The sequence below is a fragment of the Sus scrofa genome, chromosome 1 (assembly GCF_054392235.1).
Source record: "Sus scrofa isolate SSC_HxYL_T2T_F1_AM1 chromosome 1, Sscrofa_HxYL_maternal_Yorkshire_Landrace_v2.0, whole genome shotgun sequence".
NCBI classification, from domain to species: domain Eukaryota; kingdom Metazoa; phylum Chordata; class Mammalia; order Artiodactyla; family Suidae; genus Sus; species Sus scrofa.
This window is the reverse complement of record NC_139383.1, coordinates 137,150,630-137,173,428: the sequence shown is the minus strand read 5'-3', so window position 1 is coordinate 137,173,428 and position 22,799 is coordinate 137,150,630. Positions and strand designations below refer to the sequence as shown.

General features: G+C 46.9%; 2 protein-coding genes across 58 annotated transcripts in view; one reads left to right on the top strand and one right to left on the bottom strand.

Moving 5' to 3' along the window:
• Window positions 1-9,724, bottom strand: part of PPIP5K1 (diphosphoinositol pentakisphosphate kinase 1) — a 49,922-nt gene extending 40,198 nt beyond the window's left edge. For 16 of the 50 annotated variants that reach the window (XM_021096728.2, XM_021096786.2, XM_021096781.2 and 13 more), the window contains exons 1-11: window positions 9,679-9,724; window positions 5,358-5,502; window positions 4,250-4,344; window positions 3,785-3,959; window positions 3,175-3,370; window positions 2,635-2,725; window positions 2,325-2,410; window positions 1,610-1,764; window positions 1,377-1,478; window positions 466-627; window positions 198-319 (exon numbers count right to left, since the gene is read on the bottom strand). In XM_021096728.2, the coding sequence (XP_020952387.1) occupies window positions 198-319; window positions 466-627; window positions 1,377-1,478; window positions 1,610-1,764; window positions 2,325-2,410; window positions 2,635-2,725; window positions 3,175-3,370; window positions 3,785-3,931 (1,061 nt within the window). In that variant the 5' untranslated portion in view covers window positions 3,932-3,959; window positions 4,250-4,344; window positions 5,358-5,502; window positions 9,679-9,724. The remainder of the gene's footprint in view (window positions 1-197; window positions 320-465; window positions 628-1,376; window positions 1,479-1,609; window positions 1,765-2,324; window positions 2,411-2,634; window positions 2,726-3,174; window positions 3,371-3,784; window positions 3,960-4,249; window positions 4,345-5,357; window positions 5,503-9,678) is intronic. The other 34 variants (XM_021096738.2, XM_084972081.1, XM_084972068.1 and 31 more) reach the window with 3 other exon arrangements.
• A 6,559-nt stretch (window positions 9,725-16,283) lies between these two features.
• CKMT1A (creatine kinase, mitochondrial 1A) lies at window positions 16,284-22,747 on the top strand. Of its 8 annotated transcripts, XM_021074896.2 has the most exons (11): window positions 16,284-16,327; window positions 16,896-16,951; window positions 17,155-17,473; window positions 18,087-18,285; window positions 18,489-18,584; window positions 18,968-19,189; window positions 19,507-19,592; window positions 19,722-19,845; window positions 21,880-22,014; window positions 22,187-22,312; window positions 22,511-22,747. In XM_021074896.2, exons 3-11 carry the CDS (start codon window positions 17,325-17,327, stop codon window positions 22,622-22,624), a joined length of 1,251 nt encoding a protein of 416 aa, XP_020930555.1. In that variant the 5' UTR covers window positions 16,284-16,327; window positions 16,896-16,951; window positions 17,155-17,324; the 3' UTR covers window positions 22,625-22,747.
• Window positions 22,748-22,799: the final 52 nt, after the last annotated feature.

The window sequence follows — 22,799 nt, the reverse complement described above, 5'->3', positions numbered from 1 at the left end:
AAGAAGTAAGCAAATGCTGATGGAAAAATGGTGCCAACGGACTTGCTTGACACAGGGTTGTCACAAATCTTCAATATGTTAAAAAAAATTGCAATATCTCCAAAGTTCAACAAAATGATGTATGCCTGTAAAATAAAAACTTTCTGATTTTCTTTTCTAAACCCATTCTCCCCAGACCAGACCACTATGTCCTTTACCCCAGAATCTTGGCACAGTCATCGTAGTATTTCATCGAATTCTTGACAAAACTGAAGCCATTGACATCACACACAAAGGAATGACCATTGGCACGAAGAAGGTCAAAACCACAAACTGTTTGCTGCGGGGAAAGCGGCAAGATGAGAACAAGATAGCCACTCTTCCTTCCCAGGACCCCACTCCTGCCTCACCCTCAGTCCACAGTCCCCCAACCCAGCATCCCTCCCCTGCACACACCCAACCCCTCGCCAGTGGGCTTTCTTCCACCTTAAAAGCTACGCAGACTTTCCTGGCCACCAGCTTTTCCATGGCAGTCAGCATGACTGGATATCGAATCTCTTTCCCTTCACTGTCTCGTTCCACCTTCCCATCCAAAGCTGGAGATTTTCTGGCTTCAGCATGGGCATAATCTGGCCCCACTGTATACACCTGCAGGTACATAGCATCACTGAGTATGCCCACAGCTCACCCTGCATTTGAGAAGGCAACGTGAGCACTAGGTCTGTAGACTAGTTTCGCAGTAAAAAAAAAAAAAAAAAAAGCAAACCCCCTGAGTATTAAGAACAAGGAGACTGACATTTTTCTTTCTTTCTTTCTTTCTTTTTTTTTTTTTTTTTTTTGTGTCTTTTTGCCTTTTCTAGGGCTGCTCCCGTGGCATATGGAGGTTCCCAGGCTAGGGGTCTAATCAGAGCTGTTTCTGAGGCCTACGCCAGTGCCATAGCAAGGCAGGATCCGAGCCGAGTCTGTGACCTACACCACAACTCACGGCAATGCCAGATCCTTAACCCACTGAACAATGCCAGGAATCGAACCCGAAACCTCATGGTTCTTAGTCAGATTCGTTAACCAATGAGCCATGACTGAAGCTCTGAGACTGACATTTTTCTTACTGAGCTGTACTAATGTATCATTATGAAAGTTTCCCCAGGAGCCTCTAGAACTACTGTCTAGCCCTTATGAAGAAAAAACCTAACAATATTATTCCACTTTTCATGTCACCCGTGCCCTTGCTCTGATAGTAACACTGTAAATACCCACCTTCCTCACCTGAATATGAAAGGCAATCACATTCGCACTTTATTTTCTATGACCCTCTCCATATACTGCCACTTGCTTTCCATGCACCCCCATCCCACCCAGACATTTATAACCTCTTAAATCCCTGTATCCACCATAACCTTGACATCTGTGCCATCTGTTGGCATAAACTCCTCATAAATGTATGACCCAGTCTTCCGGACGCTGCTCTCAGGAGAATAAACGCTGCTTCGGCTGCCAATCTTTAGGAGAAAAAGGAGGAGGAAAAATGTTGCCTCTAACCTGTCCCCACATCCTCCAGCTTCCCTCCCCAGAGACTCATTCTTGTCCTTCTACATAGCTGACTCCCCAGTTTCTCAAATGTCTCCCATACCTTACGGAAGAGGCGCTGGCTTCCTCCTCCAGCCGAGCTGGGGTAGTAGATGTAAACGTTGTGGTCCTCTGCACTCACTGGCTTCTCCACAAAGGGCTTGGGAAAGACTGCTCCGTTTACCTCTACCTGGTCCTCGCCCTCTATCAGGTTGCACTCTGAAAGGTAGGTATGTGGTCACTCCTAGGGCCTAAGAATACTTCCAACTCCCACTTCTCTGAGGTTCTGTTTTTTTTTTTTTTTTTTTTTTAGGGCCTTACCTATGGCATATGGAGGTTCCCAGACTAGGGGCCAAATCGGAGCTGTAGCTGCCAGCCTACACCACAGCCACAGCAATGCCTGAGCCGAGCCACTGCAACTTACACTGCAGCTCACAGCAACGCCAGATCTTTAACCCACTGAATGGGGCCAGGAATCGAACCCGAAACCTCATGGATATGAGTCAGGTTAGTTACCCCTGAGCCACAACGGGAACTCTCTTTAAGTTTTAATCTCCACAATTCTCAAATTTCTATGGCCATATCTTAGTAATAGATAGGGTTGTTAATATCTATGTAAGAGGTCCAGTGTTCTATCCAGAGACCCATGGCTCTAGCTCTACCCATAATCCAGTAACTGAAACCTCACTGAGACAGGTAGTAAATAAGAGATGCTAGAGGATGGAGAACTGGGCTAGGTCATAGAAAGCAGGGCAGGACTGGACAAAGCCAGTACTCACCCTCAGGCCGGGCAGGGTCGCGGTTGAGCACAGCATATCGAGGCAGATCGATACCTTCCTCCTGCAGGATCCGGTACACCTCCCGCCTGTCACCCCCAAATAAATTAGCTGGGAGAGGTGGGGGATGGTGACCAGGGGAGAGGCTGGGGATTTCACTGGCTCAGGAACTGGGAAATACCCATGTACAGAAGTCAGGAGGGCATGGTACAAAAATTAAGCATGTTTGTTGACTCTGCCCCTCCCAGAGTGGGCTCTCTAAACAGGCACAATCTGAGGACCACCCAGCCCACCAGCGAACAGAAAGCTATACCTATCCTGGATGTAGTACTGCATAGCCAGGTCATTGATAAGAAAAGGGTTTCGAAGCTTGGAGTAAGCAACAGCTTTGTCCAGAGGAAAGCCTGGGATGGAGAAAGGAAACAGAGAGGCCAAAGAAAGAAAGTGAACGAGACAGAGTGAGAAAACAGCAAGAGAAACAGATGTATTAAAGCTATTAGTCACCAGTGAATTCCGCTACCCATCCAACCCATCACTTATACCCCATCCAACTTCCCAAGTCCACAATATCCACCAGGAAAAACTAACAGAGAAATTATTTTTCAGGTCCTTCCAGAGACCAATTTCTGCCAGAGACCCTAAGAGTCTTAGAGCTGGCCCAAGGTTTGAATGTGGGCTTTAAACAACCCCCAGCAAATCCTCCAGGATGTAGGGAAAGCAAACCCCCCTTTGCATTGCTCTCTAGAGTGTTGTGAAGAGCAGAGGCCTCTTTATTATCTGACCGTAAGAGCCTTACTCCCCAGTCCGGCATTCCCAACACCATTCTTTCCCGTTTGCCCTCGCAAATACCAACCTTTGGAGTGAAAAGAGATGAGGCAATGGCAGGATGGCCAGTTTTCCACAGGCTCATTGAGGATCACATCTTCTCCCAGGATAATAACAGTCAGGTAGTCAAATCTGCAGAGTCGCTCTAGGATTTGGGTCATAGGCTTGGACTTGGATTTCTTGGTCATGGCACAGATGCCAACAATGATCTGAGGTTCAGGAGGCTAGAGAGAGGAAGTGCTGTCAGGAACTCAGGAACTTTCCACCTACCCCCCTCCCTTTCAGTGAACACCATCTCATCTCCTTAGGGTGCAGAGTTTCTTGCCAGGACCCTGGACCTATGGGGTAAAGGCTGTCTCCTAAATTAGGCCTAGTCTTGGGTACCTGTAGGGATTCCAACTGCCACAGTAGGAAAGAAAGGTCAGAAGAACCAATAATCATGAGACAACAGGAGAAGGGCATGGGGTAAGGACTTCTAAGAAAAGCAAGCTAACCAGTCTCTGCTGCCCTTCTTCTTAATCAGAATAGGGCCTGTTTATGATAGGGAGTCTATGCATTTAGAAAGAAAGAACAGAGAGGGGGGTGTCTCCATCCCGTGGAATCCCAACACCAAGTTACATCATTTTTCCTAATCTTACCACTTCATCCTCCTCATCCTCAAGGAGCTCGCTGTCACTCTCTTCTGTCCTCATGCCTATTCCACGGGTGCCCAGCCCCTCATCTCCAGCTCCAAGGAAGAAGTGGGCTGTGGCGCTCTCGCCCTCACTGGCCGGCAATGACCACATCCCCGCCGGAGCACCCACTCATCCCGCTCTGCAGTGGAGGGTATCCCCATTAGCTCAGAATCCAAGCCTCAGGGCAGTGGGGGGAGGGGGGGAGATGGGGGATGGGGATTGAGAAACTTAAGCGGGAACTACAAAGGGACTAGGGGAAACAGGAAATGAAGCTATGGTAAGAAAGATCATGAGGAAAGAAGGCATGTGGGCTATGACTTGAAATGACTAAAGATCCCCCTAAGAGGAAAGCAAGGTCTCCCTTTTCCTCCCACCTCACTCCACCCGCAGCCATGAGACTAGTAAGAAGATCAGTAGATGAACCCTTACAGTGCTGGCATGTCCCTGATTCTGCCAGCAGGAAAAACCATTAACTCCAGCAGCAAATGGAAAGGCAGTTCCTCATGGAAGGCTACTGTTGATTCCTATCAAAAGAGAAGGTCAAAGCGACATTTCAAACTTTGGATTCACTCTAAAATGTTCCTACCCCTTCTCCACCTCCTCAAAGGAGGACTGAATTCAGGGATTTAATTCAAGGGCAGAGAAGTGAGAGAGCTTGGTTGCCTTTCCTCTTAACCTCTATTTTCTTTCTTTCTTCTTTTTTTTTTTTTTTTTTTTTGGTCTTTTTAGGGCCCCACCCACAGCATATGGAAGTTCCCAGGCTAGGGGTCCAATCGGAGCTGCAGCTGCCGGCCTACACCATAGCCACAGCAATGCCCAATCCGAGCCGTGTCTGCAACCTACACCACAGCTCACGGCAATGCCGGATCCTTAACCCACAGAGTGAGGCCAGGAATCAAACCCGAGTCCTCATAGATACTAGTCGGGTTCATTAACCACTGAGCCATGATGGGAACTCCTCTTAACCCCTATTTTCATTTCTACTAAGAATTAACTCCCAAAAAAATTTTTTTTGAGGGCATTCTATGTTCTAAGCCTCATATCATAACATTAAACTCACCCATGGCCCCATCTCTCCTTCACCTGCTTTATCTTAAGAGAGATATCCAGGTATTCCCATTGCGGCTCAGCAGGTTAAGGAGCCAGTGTTGTCTCAGTGAGGACATGGGTTGAATTCTTGGCCTCAGTCAGTGGGTTAAAGTCCCAGTGTTGCAGCAGTTGTAGCTCCAGTTCAACACCTGGCCTGGGAACATCCATTTGCCTTAGGTGTGGCAGTGAAAAGAAAAAAAACAGAGAGATACCCAAGCCCAGAAAACCTGTTCAAGGGAAGAGGTCTAGTGCTATTTGGAAAGTTGAAGACACAGACACCCATACAACAGGCTTCAACCCATTCTCAAAGTGAAATTTCCATTTTCTCTCTTCATCCTCAGGGTATAACAGATAGGGCTGGACTAGGCCAAGGTCCTTCACATTAGAAGCTACAATGGAAAAAAATCCTGCCTAGAGCCATAATCAGTGAGAATATCTTAAGACTTACAATTGAGCACGAAAAACCTGGCAGTTCCACTTCTGCATACATACACCTGAAGCAGTGGTTCTTAACCAACTGTGATTATATTGCGCAGGGGACATATGTCAGGAGATACTTTTGTTTGTCACAACTGGGGAGGTGCCATTGGCATCTAGTGAGGAAAGGCCAAAGATATTGTTAAACATTCTAAAATGGACAGGATATACTCCTACAACAAGAATCATCAAGCTCAAAATGTGAGTGGTGCCAAGGTTCAGAAACCCTGATATAAGAAACTCTCCCACATAAGAAGACATGTGCAAGGATGTTCATAACCTTACTGTTGGTAATAGGAAAAACTGAGAACTCAGATGTCACAAGTCAAAGAACTTGAAACAATACAATGTATAAATACAACGTAAGGTATACAAATGATTGACTAACAGCAATTATTAAAAATGAATCAGGGGGAGTGCCCATCGTGGCACAGTGGTTAACAAATCCAACTAGAAACCGTGAGGTTGCGGGTTCGGTCCCTGGCCTTGCTCAGTGGGCTAAGGGTTCGGCGTTGCTGTGAGCTGTGGTATAGGTTGCAGACGCGGCTCGGATCCCCGTGTTGCTGTGGCTCTGGCGTAGGCCCGTGGCTACCGCTCCAACTGGACCCCTAGCCTGGGGACCTCCATATGCTGAGGGAGTGGCCCTAGAAAAAGCAAAAAGACAAAAAAAAAAAAAAAAAAAAAAAAAGAATCAGGGAGTTCCTGTCATGGCTCAGTGGTTAACAAACCCCACTGGTATCCATCAAGATGTGGGTTCGATCCCTGGTCTTGCTCAGAGGGTTAAGGATCCCTCATTGCCATGAGCTGTGGTGTAGGTTGCAGATGTGGCTCGGATCCAACATTGCTGTCACTGTGGTGGAGGCTGGTGGCTGAAGCTTCAACTGGATGCCTGGCCTGGGAACCTCCACATACAGTGGGTGTAGCCCTATAAAGACCAAAAAAAAAAAAAAAAAAAAAAAAAGGAATCAACGCTATATATAATGCAGTTTCCAAATGCAAACTAGAAATATACATGCAGGGAATTCCCTGGTGGCTCAGCAGGTTGAGGATCTGGCATTGTCGCTGCTGTGGCTCAGATCGCAGCTGTGGTACAAGGTTCAAGCCCTGGCCCAGGAACTTCTTCATGCAGTGGGCACAGCCAAAAAAATATACACATGCAGTTCAATTCCATGCGTATGAATAAAAAATACCACACATTTATGACTGTATACACCATTAGAAGAACAAAAACAGACTGGAAAGAAAGACAGCAAATTCACGGCAGTGTTACCTCTGAGAGAGGAGAACAGAATGGAGGCCTCAAAGGAAACTCCGCAACCTTATCTATAATGTTTATTTCAATTAAAAAATCTGAAGCAAATATATAAATGATAAACATCTATTAATCCTAAGTTGTAGGGATATAGGTGTCTGTTTTTTTTCCAAAAATGAAATTGAGTCACATCAGCAATTTTCCACCTTCTCCAAAAATTCTTAAAAATACTGACCAATGACTCTAAAGTAAGCCACAAATTCCATAAATAAATGGAGTAATTCAGTCTTGGAAAACTTTATTAATATTATCATTTGGCTACAACCATGGTATGCAGAAGTTCCTGAGCCAGGCATCAAACTCAAGCCCGAGTAGCTACCCAAGCGGCAGCACTGGCAATGCCAGATCCTGAACCCACTGAGCCACCAGGAAACTTCCTTATAGAATTTTTAATAAAAGTCTTTTTTTTTTTTTTTTGCATTTCCTCTTTGTCTTTTTTTTTTTTTTTAAGTGACATTTATTTATTTATTTGTTGTCTTTTTGCTATTTCTTTGGGCCGCTTCCGCAGCATATGGAGGTTCCCAGGCTAGGGGTCTAATCGGAGCTGTAGCCACTGGCCTACGCCAGAGCCACAGCAACACGGGATCCGAGCCGCGTCTGCAACCTGCACCACAGCTCACGGCAACGCCGGATCGTTAACCCACTGAGCAAGGGCAGGGACCGAACCCACAACCTCATGGTTCCTAGTCGGATTCGTTAACCACTGCACCACGACGGGAACTCCTTAATAAAAGTCTTCAATAATTACTTTCTGTATTTTTACTTTAAACCTTCCCACTAAAAGTGAGATTTGCAGTTTTGATTAGAAAGTTATAGAGGTTCCTGTGTGGTGCAGCAGGTTAAGGATCCGGCATTGTCACTGCTGTGGCTCAGGTCTAGCTACTGTAGCTTGTGTTCCAACCCTGGGCCAGGAACTTCTGCATGCCGCAGGTGTGGCCAAGAAAAAAAAAAAAAAATACAGCTAATCTTTACATAGATCTTGACCTTTCTAGTCTTCACTATCTGCTTTTCTCTTCTGCTCCACCACCATGGGGGGGGCACAATGTTCTCCTTAGACTTAACATTTCCAGTTGTGCACTGAAGTCTGATTATAGGCTGCTTCTTTGAATTCCTTTTTAGTGACCTGACCCAATTTCCATGACTTGTGACATTGCAAAGGGCCCTGTATAGTTTAAGTAAGCATAATGGTGCTGCACATTTTCTCCTTTCTCTATGTTTAAGATGCCTAACTCTTCATACTTTTTCTTCCATTAAGTCCTTCCTGGCTTTCTACTGAAATTCTATTACAACTCTTAACAGGAGATGGTAATAGAATGGGGAAGAGAATCTGTTCATAAATATGGGGCTGAAGAGAGATGAAAGCTCTAAATTCATAGTTAACAAAGCAGAAATAGAAGTCTGACAGAAATAGCCACGAAATAAGCCAGGATTTATTTAGATGTACCTCTGGGAGAAGCTGGGATTTAATGTGATGTTCCAAGAGCCAATGCCCTGTTTTCTGTGCTCTTCTCCCCTTCCCCCTCTTCCTTAATACTTTGTTGCAAAAGAAAAGAAAACCTCAGACTCCACAGCAGGCTAAAGGGCAGTCCTACTGGGGCCTGAATCACTGTGGAAGGGAGGGAAGAAGGGAGAAGATAGGTGAGGAAAGAGAGAGGAGCAGGTGGGCAGTCTTTTCAGAAACACATTAGGTCAGATGTGGAGAAGGGCTAGAAGGGAGCGTAAACTGTGTAAGGTCTTTATCCCTTACAATTGTGGTAGTTCTCTAATCTCTTTAACCACCATGCACTTCATGGAAACCCCCATTCATGATGAAAGAGAAGCTTCAGTACAGAGTCCAGGAATACTTCCAACACAGTAAAACCTCTCTGGCCACCAGCAGTATTTCCTTCAATAGTGGACCCCTTAGTTCCTTCTCAATGTAATTTTTTTTTTTTTTTTGCCTTTTTTAGGGCTGCACCCACAACACATGGAAATTCCCATGAGCTAGGGTTCGAATCCAAGCTGCAGCTGCCAGCCTACACCACAGTCACAGCCATGCCAGATCCGAGCTGCGTTTGTCACCTACACCACAGCTCATGGCAACGCCAGATCCTTAACCCACTGAGCAAGGCCAGAATCAAACCTGCATCTTCATGGATACTAGCTGGGTTCATAACCTGCTGAGCCACAACAGGAACTCCCTTGATGTAACTTTTAATCTTTCATACATACCCTTATTCTGATACTGATGAACTATGCTGATGCCCTTGTTTTCAGGATCAACTCACTCATACTGCCTTCTTTCTCCAGCTTGCTAAAATGACTCTTCACTGACTCCTCCTAACCACTGCTAACAGGGACTGCTGCCCCCTCCTCCATCACTGACCAACCGATCCAATTAACCATCCAACTAATCCTCTCACTCACTGAGTCTCTAGCCTTAAGCAGTCCTCCAAACCCTCAGATGAGTCACCACACTTGGTAACATATTTATATGGAACATCACTGATTCCCCACAAAGACTGTCTGAGCGCCACTCTCTCCCCACCTACCTCTCTCCAGGCTCACCTTCTCTCCAGCAACCCCTTCCTCCGCAAGATGTGACTCCACTCCCACCCCTCCTCACACAGACCTCTCCACCCTGACCCTCTCCCCTGCAGACTCTCGTGCTCAGCCGGACCCCCTCTTCCTCGTGCAGACAGTCTCACGCCCACCTCTGCTCTCGCTGCCCCTCTCCTCGGTCCTCTCCTCACACAGCTCCGGGTCAGAATTACCACCTCCCCATCCCGACTCCTTTAGCCTTTGCCCGCCCCCGCCTTCCCCGCCTCACTCTCCCTTCGCTGACATTGAGGCCTCTCCCCTAGGTCTCTTCCCAGCGTTGCCCCCAGCTGCTGCTAAGCAGGGCCCTCAGCACTAGCGGAGCCCACTCTACTCAGCCCACCCCCTCAGATACCGCCCCCAGCCCCCAGCCACTCCCCCACCGCCCCCGGCCCTCACTCACCCGCCTCCCTGAGCTCGCGCAGCCGAACCTGCCGGCAGCGACACCTGACAGCGGCCCAATCAAAGCGCGACTTCTCTTCGCTGCCACCAATCAGCGGAGGGCGCGCACCGGCGGCAGAGTCAGGCTGCGTTGGCCGGCGCTACTGCGCGGAGGAGGGTGGCCTCTAGTGGCTCTGGGGAGGAGGTGCAACGTAATGTTCTCTGATTTCTAACTGCGTGGCCGACAGTCCAGATGCTCTCTGTCTAGACAGAAACTTTCCAATGAGAGGAAGGTGGGGTGCGGGGGCACGATGCAGGGGAAGAGGCCCAGTTTACGCCACTGCACCTTCTTGAGGACAAAACCAGGTCTTGTTTGTATTGTAAAATAAAACGATATGTGATAGGCGTAGAGATCCAATGAGTGTTGGTTGCAAATGTTAACGGACTAGAGAAGGCTTGTCTCCAAGGCTGGAGACAAAAACAGCGACAGAAACAAATCAGAAAGTTAAGGGCTAGAACAGAGAGACTTATTTATGGATGGGACAAGAAAATGCATGGACTTGGAAGGCTGAGTCAGTGGATTTCTATCTCCCTACTCTGCTTGCTCTCACCCTCTAGACTTGTTTGAATCCTGGGCCTTGCCTTTAATAGCTGTGGAGCTTTGGACAAGTCACTGAAATTCCCTCAGCCTCTGTTTTCTCACCTGTAAGAGTGTGGGATTAGAAACCCTAATCACAGGGTAGTGATTATATGAAAGTATTTTGTATGTTTGTGTTATTACTAATCTTGCATCCTCACTAAGGTTTTCCTGGTTCAAAACAATTCCAAGTTCCCCAGTTCTTCTCTGCAACTTAGCACTTTTTCAGTCAAATGCCTCATTATACTGACCCCAAGTCGTCCCGAATGACTTGGACTAACCCTAAGAGAAAGAGATTCTGAAAAAGCAGGACCTTATGATCCTTCCCTGCCCACCCCCTGAATCCTCCACCTGCCTTTTGACTGTAGAAAAACTTTAGTCAAGGAGTAAGTTTAATCAGAGACACAAGAAAATGCAGAAGCAAAGGAAAAACAGTCAAACAAGACCAAATAATAATAGTCATTAAGACATTTAGTTCCTTCTCAAGGGCTGTAGATGATATTCTGAGCCATATCCTGTGAGCTGTTTTGTAGGTACTGAGCCCAACTCCCACCATGTGGAAAAAAGTTAACTACATGATGACCAGGCTGTAGCCATGACATGCTACCATAATTCTGAGAACTGGCCTCAAGGAAATGGCAATAAACCCACCCTGAAACTGAAGACTAACTGTACTTAAAACAATCAAGAGGACATTGATCAGACCAGCACATGACCAATCTCAAGACGACTGTCAGAGCTAACTGCTGTTTCTGCCTGTAGCCCCCCTCCCTTTACCTGTAAAAATCTCTTCATTGTCAGTGGGCAGGAGCATTTGGGCTTAATTCCCTCCCCTTTTCCCTTTATTTCGTAGTTGTCAGCCTACATACAAAATAAAGCGAACTTTCCTTTCCACCAACTTTGACTGTTAATTGACTTTAGAGCAGCAAGCAGCCAGACCCCATTTTTGATAACAATACCTCCTCATTACCTATTACAAACTCAAGAAGGCTGAATGAAGCCTATTTCCTATAAAAAAGAAACAGGATGGAATTCCCATTGTGGCTGAGCAGAAACAAACCTGACTAGTATCCATGAGGATGGAGATTCACAGACAGGGTCCTGGCTGTGGCTGTGGCTGTGGTATAGGCCGGCAGCTCTAACTCCCGTTTGCCTGGGAACTTCCATATGCCGTACCTGCAGCCCTAAAAAAAAGAAAATAAAAGAAAGAAAGAAAAGAAAAGAAACAGCAGATCCAGAAAAGACTTGTACTCAGGAAGGTTCCCACAGGGTCCTGCTGGGTTATACTATTTGGTGTATTTAATAATAATTATCATTACATTTAATACTTATAAAGCACTTTACAATTACAAGGCATTCTAGTATATATTATTTCATTAAATTGAATTGGATTGTTCCAATGGTTGAGTAGAGTCTATGTTTTCAGGAGGATGAGAGATAACTTACCTAGAATATATTTTAATAAGTTCTTTGAAGGACTAGTGCTGCAGAGGGGCTATGACCCTGAGCATGAATTAGTGTTACCTAAAAACTGGGTTTGCTTCTTGATGGGTGTCAAGCCAATAGACATAAGACAAAGATTGGGAGGAGGAAGGATTTATTACTTGTAGCAAGTAAGGAGAACACTGGGGATCTTTCTCAAAGCAGGGTCTCCCTGAATAGCAAAACAGAGGAACTTTTTTTTGTTTGATTGGTTGGGGGTTTTTTGCTTTTTAGGGCTGCACTTGCAGCATATGTAGGTTCCCAGGCTAGGGGTTGAATCAGAGCTGCAGCTGCTGGCCTACATCACAGCCAGAGCAAAGTGGGATCCAAGCCACTACTGTGACCTACACCACAGCTCACCACAGCCACAGCAGTGCCAGATCTGAGCCACATCTGTGAGCTACACCACAGCTCACGACAATGCTGGATCCTTAACCCACTGAGTGGGGCCAGGGATTGAACCCGCATCCTCTTGGATACTAGTTGGGTTTGTTTCCCCTGAGCCACAATGGGAACTATAAAACTTAAGCTAAAGGTATGTGCATATTTATGAAGGGTGTTGAGCAGGAGGAAAATTCAGCATAGAAGTGAGGCAAAGGCTGACAGTCCAAGCTTTAGTCAATTGAAGTCAAGAGGGTCAACATCATCATTCCATCCTCCACCTGGGTGGGAGCCTTAGTTTCTGCAGAACTCAAAGATGATTGTTAGGTTTATTGCTTGAGGAATAGGGACCCTGCCCCAAGGCTGCACTACAGTTTCTTGACTGTTGCTCCCTTGTTTCTGCTTTCCTTCCCTTAAAATCATTAATTACTGAGACCTGTCCAAGTGCAAGCTTTGAGGGGAGGCTTATATCACAAAATAACTTAGGTCAAAATGGGTTCTTAGGTTAAGAAAGCTATTCCTGGTTCTCTTGCTCTGGTAACCCCCAACCTATCTGTTTACACTCAAGATGAAACTGATCAAGACGCTGTGTGGCTCCTGAGTACAAATCCTTTCTGTGTTCCATATATATATATATATATATATATATTTTTTTTTTTTTTTTTTTTTTTTTTTTTTTTTTTTTTTTTTGCTTTTTAAGGCTGCACCTGTGGCATGTGGAGGTTCCTAGGCTAGGGGTCAAATCATAGCTACAGCTGCCAGCCACAGCCACAGCCAGAGCAACGCCAGATCTGAGCTGTGTCTGTGACCTACACCACAGTTCACGGCAAAGTCCTTAACCCACTGAGCAAGGCCCGGATTCCAACCCACAACCTCATGTTTCCTAATCAAATTCGTTTCCACTGTGCCATGATCAGAACTCCCTGTGTCCCCTATTTCTTATTTGTAGGAAGAAATCTTCATTCAGCTTCCTGGACTTTCCCTGAGTTCTAAGGGCAGGTTGAAACAGCTAGTTAATGAAGGAAGGGGAATGTTTTGGGTTTTTGTTTTTTTTTTTTTTTTTCTAATGACCACATCCGCAGCATATATAAGTTCCAAGGCCGGGGACTGAATCCACACTGCAGCTGTGACCTATGCAGCAGCTATGGCAACACCAGATGCTTTAACCCACTACACTGGGCTGGGGATAAAACGCTCATTTCCACAGTTACTGCAGTTGGATTCTTAACCTACTGTGCTACATTAGGAACTCTGGAGGGGAATGTAGAAACAAAGGAGGAACAATCAAGAAACTGTAGTGCAGGGAGTTCCCATTGTGGCTCAGCAGGTTAAGAACCTGACTAGTATCAATGAGGATGCAGGTTCAATCCCTGGTTTTGATTAGTGGGTTAAGAATCTGGCATTGCCATGAGCTGTGGCGTAGGGAGGCAACTACAGCTCCAATTCAACCCCTAGCCAGGGTACGTCCATATGCCACAGGTGCAGCCCTAGAAACTATAGTGCAGTGATTAAAGTAGGATCCTGGTTCCTCCACAAGGAATATACATAATACACATATACCTTTGAGTTCTCAGGACCTCACCCAGGTAGAGGATGGTATCTTTAGGCTGAACACAAGATTTCTGGAGCACCTCCCTGTTACATCACCACCAACCAATCAGAAGAAAGTCACAGACCCTGCAGCCCTCGCCCCAAATGTTGCCTATAAAAATTTTTCCCAAAGAAACCTTCAGAGAGTTTGGGGCTTTTTAAGCATAAGCCATCCATTCTCCTTGCTTGGCTCTATAATAAACTTTTCTCTTCTTCAAACTCTGACCTTTCAGGTTGCTTGGCCTCACTGTGCATTGGGCACACAAACTTATGTTGAGGAACAATACCATATATATCAATTACTTCCCAAATGCTGTAGGGTAATTTTTAAATAAATATTATTATTACATAAATATTATTATTACATAAATATTTTAAAATAAATACTAATTTATCAGTATGGTCAGAGGCCCATAGAGAATAAGAAAAGTGCACAAATACATGTCTTTTCTCAGTGGAGCTATTACTCACACTGGGTCAGCTGGGTTCTCCAAACTTGAGTGATTTCTCTATTCCTCTGGGCAAGTCTTAGTTTTCCTTCTGCAATTCTCTCTTTCTGCTCCTTACCTCTTTAATCTTTGTAAACATCGTCTCAATAAAATAACAGCCCTGCTGTTCTAGAAGATTATCTCCCTCCTTTACCTGGCCAAATGCATAGCATTCCAAGTAATTATGTTTGCTTACTCATATAGCTACTGAACCTAGGTAATGAGTCCCCACCACACAGGTGAAATATTTTCTAATGCTCCAAAAGTGACTTCACTCCAACCATAAGTAAATAAGTTAGGGGGTTCCCTGGAGAAAGAGAGCCAGGAATGGCTTTCTTCACATAAGAGAACCTATTTTAGTCTAAGTCATTTTGTGATCTAAGCCTGGTCACAAAGCTTGCCCTTGAATAGGTCCTAGTAATTAATGGAATGAAGGGATGCAGGAATGGAGAAAAGGCAGTCAAACAGTAATGCAGTGATATAGCAGAGTCCTAGCTCCTCCTCTAGGGATACATGTAATAATACATTTGAGTTCTGCAAAAACTAATGATGGAATGATGGATGTTGACCCTCTTGACTTCTTTTTTTCTTTTTTTTTGCTTTGCCGCACCTGAGACATATGGAGGTTCTCAGGCTAAGAGTTGAATAGGAGCTGTAGCTCCTGGCCTACACTACAGCCACAGCAATGTCAGATCCAAGCCACATCTGCGACCTACATCACAGGTCCTGGCAACGCCTGATCCTTAACCTACTGAACAGTGAGGCCAGGGATCAAACCCTCTTGACTTCTATCAACTAAAGCTAGGACTCTGTTGACCTTTGCCCCCCCATTCTATGCTGAATTCTCCTCTGCTCAAGCCCCTTTAAAACTTCTCCAGTTTCACTGTTCAGGGAGACAGTGCTTTGGGAGAGATGCCCAGTGATCTCCTTACTCGCTACAAGAAATAAATCCTTCCTTCTCTGAAACCTTGGCTTGGTTATGTCTGTTGGCTTGACACCCACCAAAATATGAACTCGGTTTTCAGGTAACACAACCACATAGCTCCACCTATTCTCTGATAATTGCTCTCTTAACAGAAGAAGGAACTGATGGACCCAGAAGAGAGGTGATTGGCTTTAGGATAGCCACAAACCAGGGAGGCAGGGAAAGGAATATAAAGGAAGCCTGAGAAGAAAGAGTGGAATGAAAGTGTAGGGGTAGAGTGGGGTCTCATCCCTGAGGCCAGAGGACAATGTGAAGAAAATTTCTCCTTGTCAAATATCCTCCCTTAAGATTTCCAAGTATCCTACTGCTTTGTGGGTACACCGAGATAACAAATGCCACCATGCCTACCTCACCTTAACTGACCCTCCATACTGAAACCAACACCTCTATTTCTTTCTTCTTCTTTTTCTTTTCCTTTTTCTTTTTAGGGCCACACCCATGGAATATGGAAGTTCTCAGGCTAGGGATGAAATCAGAGCTGCAGCTGCCAGTCTACACCACAGCCATAGCAACACGGGATCCAAGCCACGTCTGTGACTCACATCACAGCTCATGGCAACGCTGAATCCCTGACCCACTGAATGAGGCCAGAGATCAAACCCGCATCTTCACGAATACTACTTGGATTTGTTCCCACCGTACCACATTGGGAACTCCCCCAACATCACTATTTCTGCTCCAGCATTCATTCTCCTTCCTACCTGGACAAAGGTCAAGTCACACCCACATCACACTTGAAGATAGGGGAACAAAGCCCTCTAAATCTGAATATGCACCTTTTGAGAAGAAAGATGAGAGGTGACCAGGAGGAAGGCAGAGATTTCTTCGTCACCGGTCACCAGTCACCATATGCCCTTGAACACCACTCCCCCTTACACTCTGGATTCAACCACATTAGAGAGCCAAGAGAAGAAACATATGTGGTGGCTGGAGACCTGTGCCAGCCTGTTCCATTCCTACACCTTGTCATTTCGCCACACCCTTACTTCACCTTACACTCCCCTTTGGCCCAGGAACTAGGAGCTATATAGAGGAGGGAGATGGGAGAGGAGGAAGAGGAAACAGAATTCCCTGCCCAACTCCAGCCCACACCCCGCACCACCAACAGGTAAGCAAGCTTGCTGAGAATACTCAGGTGTCCTGTGAGCAGCAAACAGGTACCAGCCCGGAAAAGACGCTGAGAAGTAAACGATCAAAGGTGAAGTAGGAGGTGGGGAGGGGGGTACAGAAGGGAAAAAAGTAGGGGATCATGAGGAATGGAGGCAGGACATAGCAGGGCTTCAGACTTGGGGTCAGGGTGGGGGTGGGGAACACAGCATAGACGGGATTCACGTTTCCCTGATTTCTCTCAGGGAATCTTTACACAACCTTGTAAGGAGAACACAGGTGCGACAAGAAGGAGCCTTGGTCCTCTTCCTGGTTCTAAGGGAAAGGTGACCTTGAGCCACTGGGTGTCTTTCTCCGAACCTGTGTGCTTTTCTCCGTCTTCCTCTGGTATTTGTGTTTATTCTACGGTTTCCTGGAGGCCACCTCCCCTGGGAAGATTGAGAAGTGGCTGGGGCAGGCTGACAAGCGAGAAGAGTTTGAGCAACGACACCCTTTTATACCCACAGGGTGACAAATCGTGTTTCTGATTAAACCGAGAGGCTTAGGGGAAGGGTGTTCGGGTTTCACAGGTCCCCTTGGGTGCTGTCCTCTACTTGGTGCTGAAATCTGGACGGCCTCATCTCAGGTGGGCCCATTCCCCAAACTAAAGGTGCAAATTCCCAGTGCCCCTTATCTACCTGGTAGGTGGTGTCTACCTCTGCCTCCGCGCACCTAGCGCGGTGGCAGGCGGGAAGGCGGGGCCTGCATGAGCCCCACCCCTGGAGACTGCAGCTCTAGCCTCCCTCTCCTCCGCCCGCCTGCCGCTAGCTCATTGCGCCTCTCCTGCAGTCAGGTCGGTATCGTCTTCCACTCCTGCTGCAGACTTCGCTCCAGCCCCCCATCTCGGCTCCAGCCTCACACCCAATTCCGGCTCTCAGTCTGCCAGTTTGCATCCTCCCTCCCGGTTTCTGCCTTGAGCCAGCTCCTGATCCGAGATTCCGTAGCTGGACCCTCAAACCATGGCTGGTCCCTTCTCTCGTCTGCTGTCTGCCCGCCCGGGGCTCAGGCTCCTCGCTTTGGCTGGAGCTGGGTCTCTAGCCGCTGGGTTTCTGCTCCGCCCGGAACCTATTCGAGCCGCCAGTGAACGACGGAGGCTGTATCCCCCGAGGTATCTGTGTTTCAGGCGCCTAGGTGGGGGGAGGGGGGAGAATGGGGATGGAGATGAGGACCTGGGCAAGAGACAGAGAAGGGCTATAATCACAGGGGCTCTGGAGTGGCGCTGTGCAGTCTGGAAACCTCAGTGGTGTGGGGGTGGAGGCCAAAACCTTAAGGCGAAAGCATTCCTGGGGACTTGGGACCCCGCACTCCCTGCCCTCAAGGCCAGCTCTGGCCTTTCGAGTTCTGGCTGCACCCACTCTGACCAAATCCCTAATTGAGAGACCGGGAACTATCCTTTCCGCTCTCCTCCATCTCCTTTCCTGCTGTTCTCTCGCGTTTCCTGAATTCCCCTCCTTAGTCTTTCCCCTCCCCCATCCCTAATGTTGTGTCCTGGGGAGCAAAGAACTGAGCAGATCTGGGAGCACTGAGCCCGCCAGCCAGAGGAAGCTAGAACTGTTGGGAAAGAATAGATCCTGAAAGTCCATAATGAGATTATCAAGGTTTAGCCTCCCTCTAATCTCCCCTCCTCCCAAGGAGAAAAGCCAGACATGCTCCCAGCTGACTGCACTGGGTCTAGGCCCCTTGTGCCCTCCCTCCATGGTTACTGGGTACCCCCTCCCTAGCGCTGAGTACCCAGACCTCCGAAAGCACAACAACTGCATGGCCAGTCACCTGACCCCAGCAGTCTATGCCCGGCTCTGCGACAAGACCACACCCACTGGTTGGACGCTAGATCAGTGTATCCAGACTGGCGTGGACAACCCCGGCCACCCCTTCATCAAGACTGTGGGCATGGTAGCAGGAGATGAGGAGACCTATGAGGTAGGGGGACCCCAGAGTTTCCCTGGTGATCCAACTCATCCTCCCAGTAATCCCAGCTCCTTTCCCATAAAGACTCCTCACTTTCCCTTAAGAATGGATTGTCCATACTCATGTTTTCTGACCCAGTGAAATCAGTCTACAACTAAGGCCTGGGAAGAGATTGCCTCTCCTTAACCATCCTCTCCCTTTTAACTCCCCCTCAGGTATTTGCTGAGCTGTTTGACCCTGTGATCCAAGAACGACATAATGGATATGACCCCCGGACGATGAAACATACCACTGACCTAGATGCCAGCAAGGTGGGTCAAATATTCCACTTTTTGATTTGCATTGCCTTACTTATGTATAATATTCTGTTTCTCCAATCCCTTCAGCCATAATTATTCCCTGACTCATAGTCATTATACTGCTGAGCTTTTAGTCTCACTGTGGGGAAAGAATTGTATGTTAAGGAACAGCAGATGTGGAAAGGAGAGGGCAGATGAGAATGGCCGTACCCTAAGGTGGGCAATTTGAGAGGGTTCAAAATGCCCCTTCAGTTGGAGCACTTGCCCCATGGGCTTCTCCTTTCAACACAGGCAATGAGGAACCCTCTTGTCCTTAAAGTCTCTCCTCCCCTAAGACCCTCAGCCTCCCATCCACTGTGTTTCTGTGGCTTATATTAATTTCTCTTATTCCCCAGATCCGTTCTGGCTTCTTTGATGAGAGGTATGTGTTGTCCTCGAGAGTCAGAACTGGCCGAAGTATCCGGGGACTTAGCCTGCCTCCAGCCTGCACTCGGGCAGAGAGACGAGAGGTGGAACGTGTTGTGGTGGATGCCCTGAGTGGCCTGAAGGGTGACCTGGCTGGACGCTACTATCGGCTCAGTGAGATGACAGAGGCTGAACAGCAGCAACTAATTGATGTGAGGGGCCTTAATTGGTGGGATGGCCAGGTGGAAAGAAGAATCAGGGGAGACTGGGCCAGATGAGGTAGATCGGCTTTGAGGAGCCCAGCGGCTACTATGAGGGCTCTTTTTTATTTTTTTTTTCTTTTTATGGCTGCACCTGTGGCATATGGACATTCCCAGGCTAAGGCTGAATCGGAGCTGCAGCTGGGGCCTATGCCACGACCACAGCAACACCTGACCAAGCCATACCACACCAGATCCTTAACCTGATGAGCCACAACAGGAACTCCAACTATGAGGATTCTTAACCCAAGTCTCTTTCCTCTTCTTAGGACCACTTCCTGTTTGATAAGCCTGTGTCCCCATTGTTGACTGCAGCAGGAATGGCTCGAGACTGGCCAGATGCTCGTGGAATCTGGTATAAGGCTTACCTTACCTCTTTTGTCCCTTCGCCCTTAGAAGTGCCCTTTTTTTCCCCTCTATTTCCCCCCCCCCCCATTCTTGCCCTGCCTCTTGATTGCTGTCCCTCCCTCTCTCCTGCCTTCAGGCACAACAATGAGAAGAGCTTCTTGATCTGGGTGAATGAGGAGGATCATACACGGGTCATCTCTATGGAGAAGGGTGGCAACATGAAGAAAGTGTTTGAAAGATTCTGCCGAGGCCTCAAAGAGGTTGGAGAAGGATGTATAAGGGAATTAGGTGGGAGGACTTGAAGAAAAAAAGAAGACTAGAATAGGCAGACTGACCAGATAACTTGTCAACCAACTCAGGGCACTTTTGATAGTGAAAGGGATCCCCACCAATCACCCTAGGGCAACAGGTATAAATCAGAACTGTCTAGGGAAAACCAGCATATATATGGTCACTCTAAGAGTAGGAAGAGAGAATGTCAGGAATCTAAAGTCCAAGGAAGTTAATAAAGTTGTTGCCAGATAATGTAAAGAAGGAATAAATAAAATGGAAGGCAATGGTTGGAGAGAGTGTGTGCAAATAAGGAAAAGATTTAAGCCAGGATAAAGAGTGAGAGATTGGTATGTTCATGGTTCTAATGTAACCGTCCAGTTCTGAGCCAAGGTATGCCTTAACTCTTGGATTCTATAATTCCTGCTAAAGTATCATGTCTAGATACTAAGCTGAGAGTGAGTGGGAAACCAGGGAAGGTGGAAGATGGAATGGCCTAAGGTCCAGAATTTGGCTCTACATGAGGGGTTGAACTGACTCCTCAATTATACATGGATTTGGTCTACATATTCAACTCTAGATTAGAAATCCCCATAAACCAAATCCTTATTTCATGTTCTCACATATACAGTTCTATTTTTTGTTTGTTTGTTTTTGGCTGCACCCACAGCATGTGGAAGTTCCCAGGCCAGGGATGGAACCCATGCCACAGCAGCGTCCCAGGCCGCTGCAGTGATAACACCAGATCCTTAACCTGCTACATCACAAGGGAACTCCTATACAGTTCTACTTTGAACTTGTAAAGAGAGCTCCTCTTTTAGATCTAGCTGGGAAGTTTCTATTATTATTAGCATGTAATAGATAACATTCTGACTGTAAGTGGGTAAAGGAATACTTTTTAAATGATATGCTTCAGTATTCTCATCTGTAAAATTGGGATAGGAGTTCCCGTCATCAGCACAGTGGTTAATGAATCCAACTAGGAACCATGAGGTTGCGGGTTCAATCTCTGGCCTTGCTCAGTGGGTTAAAGATCTGGCATTGCCTGAGCTGTGGTGTAGGTCACAGACAAGTCTCAGATCCCGCGCTGCTGTGGCTCTGGCGTAGGCCAGCGGCTACAGCACCGATTAGACCCCTAGCCCAGGAACCTCCACATGCTGTGGAAAGCGGCCCTAGAAAAGGCAAAAAAAAAAAAAAAAAAAAAAAAAAAAAAAAAGACAAAAAAATAAAAATTGGGATAATAAGACTTCCTACAGCTTAGGTTGTGGGGACTGAGATAATGCAGGCAAAGTGTGTGGCCCATAGTAAGCATTCACTAAGTGTTAGCTTCCATTATTATTCTAGATGGAAAGTTCCCCTTGTTTGGCATGTACCATATCCCCCTATGCCGTGGTACCCCCTGTTCTGGTTAGGTAGTGGTCTTCATGTCCCTCACTCTGGCAGATCTCCAGTCTCTTCAACCTTAATATTCATCTTCATAATTAGAGTGCTTAAGTGAAACCAAAACAGGGAGGAGACTTCCCACACTCCTCCCCCATGGGCTCCTCTCCATTTTCACCTTTCTCTCTCTCTCTCTCTCACGTGTTCTTTCCACAGCTGAGGCTCTCTTGCTTCTTCCTGTTGCAAAGCCTACGCCCTCATTACTCTTATTTTCTGGCTGAAAGAACCCTTCCAAGCTCTAGACTCACTTGCAAAGATGTCAGTGCATGCAGAACTCATTGAATAATCAATCCTTTCTCAGTTCACCACCTCCGTTCATTTCTCTAAATCATCCTTAATGCATCATTCCCTCAAGTCGCTTTTCTTCCACAATCTTATCTTTAGGGATTTCTGACATCAAAATTACCTTGTATGCATAATACCAAACTATTTCCTACAAAAAACAAAAACAAAACATAAAAGCAATATCATTCTTTGAACATCCCATTTCTGGTTCTAGACATATTTCTAGAATTCCTGTGGGTCTAGCTAAGGAAGGGTTCACATAATCCCTAACTTCACTGACGGAGCTTTTGTGAACTCAGGTGGAACGGCTGATCCAAGAGCGTGGCTGGGAGTTCATGTGGAATGAGCGTTTGGGATACATCCTGACCTGTCCATCTAACCTGGGCACTGGACTTCGGGCAGGAGTGCACATCAAGCTACCCCTGCTAAGCAAAGTAAAGGAGATGTGGGGGTAGAGAGGGGTGGGAGGGAGTGGGCACTTTGGAAAGGAGCAGACATTGGGGCTAAAGAGTCAGGGGAATGAGCTCTGAGCAGGCTCCAGCCTCTCAGGTAGGACCAGTGTCTGCCCCTCTTGATCCTGCCCCCCAATCTCTATCTCCCCTTTAGGATAGCCGCTTCCCAAAGATCCTAGAGAACCTGAGACTCCAAAAGCGTGGTACTGGAGGAGTGGACACAGCTGCCACAGGCAGCATCTTTGACATCTCTAATTTGGACCGACTGGGCAAGTCCGAGGTGAGATCTTTAGGGATTAGGGATGGGTCTGTGGTGGGGTTGAAATGACAGTGAGTGAGTCTCAGGAATGTAATAGAATCTGAAATGAAATTCAGGTTGAGTGGGGAGGAAGCTGGAAATGAGTTCCAAGGGCAGGCAAATCAGTGCTAAAGAAACTCAGGCTGTGGGAGGCAGAAATCAAGGATGAGGGTCCTTCAGGTGGAGCTGGTGCAGCTGGTCATCGATGGAGTAAACTACTTGATTGACTGCGAACGGCGTCTGGAGCGAGGCCAGGATATCCGCATCCCTCCACCTCTCCCCAACAAGCATTAAATTCCATCCCCAGCAGATGACTCCCAGGACCTCTGCCATTCTAGTCATGGCCCATTCTCCTTGCCCTGGGTGTCCCTTTCCCCCTCACTCCCTCTGTCCTAGTAAAGACTCCTTGCCATGCTCTAGCTGTCTGTGTTATTTCTAATGGAGGGGTGAAGAAGACATAGTCTCCAGG

Bases quoted from the DNA above. Each gene is read 5' to 3' on its own strand.
- CKMT1A (XM_013993080.2), top strand. From the start codon at position 17,325: ATGGCTGGTCCCTTCTCTCGTCTGCTGTCTGCCCGCCCGGGGCTCAGG. The intron at 19,190-19,506 runs GTGAGGGGCCTT...TCCTCTTCTTAG, and splicing joins AACAGCAGCAACTAATTGAT to GACCACTTCCTGTTTGATAA. The intron at 22,313-22,510 runs GTGAGATCTTTA...AGGGTCCTTCAG, and splicing joins ACCGACTGGGCAAGTCCGAG to GTGGAGCTGGTGCAGCTGGT.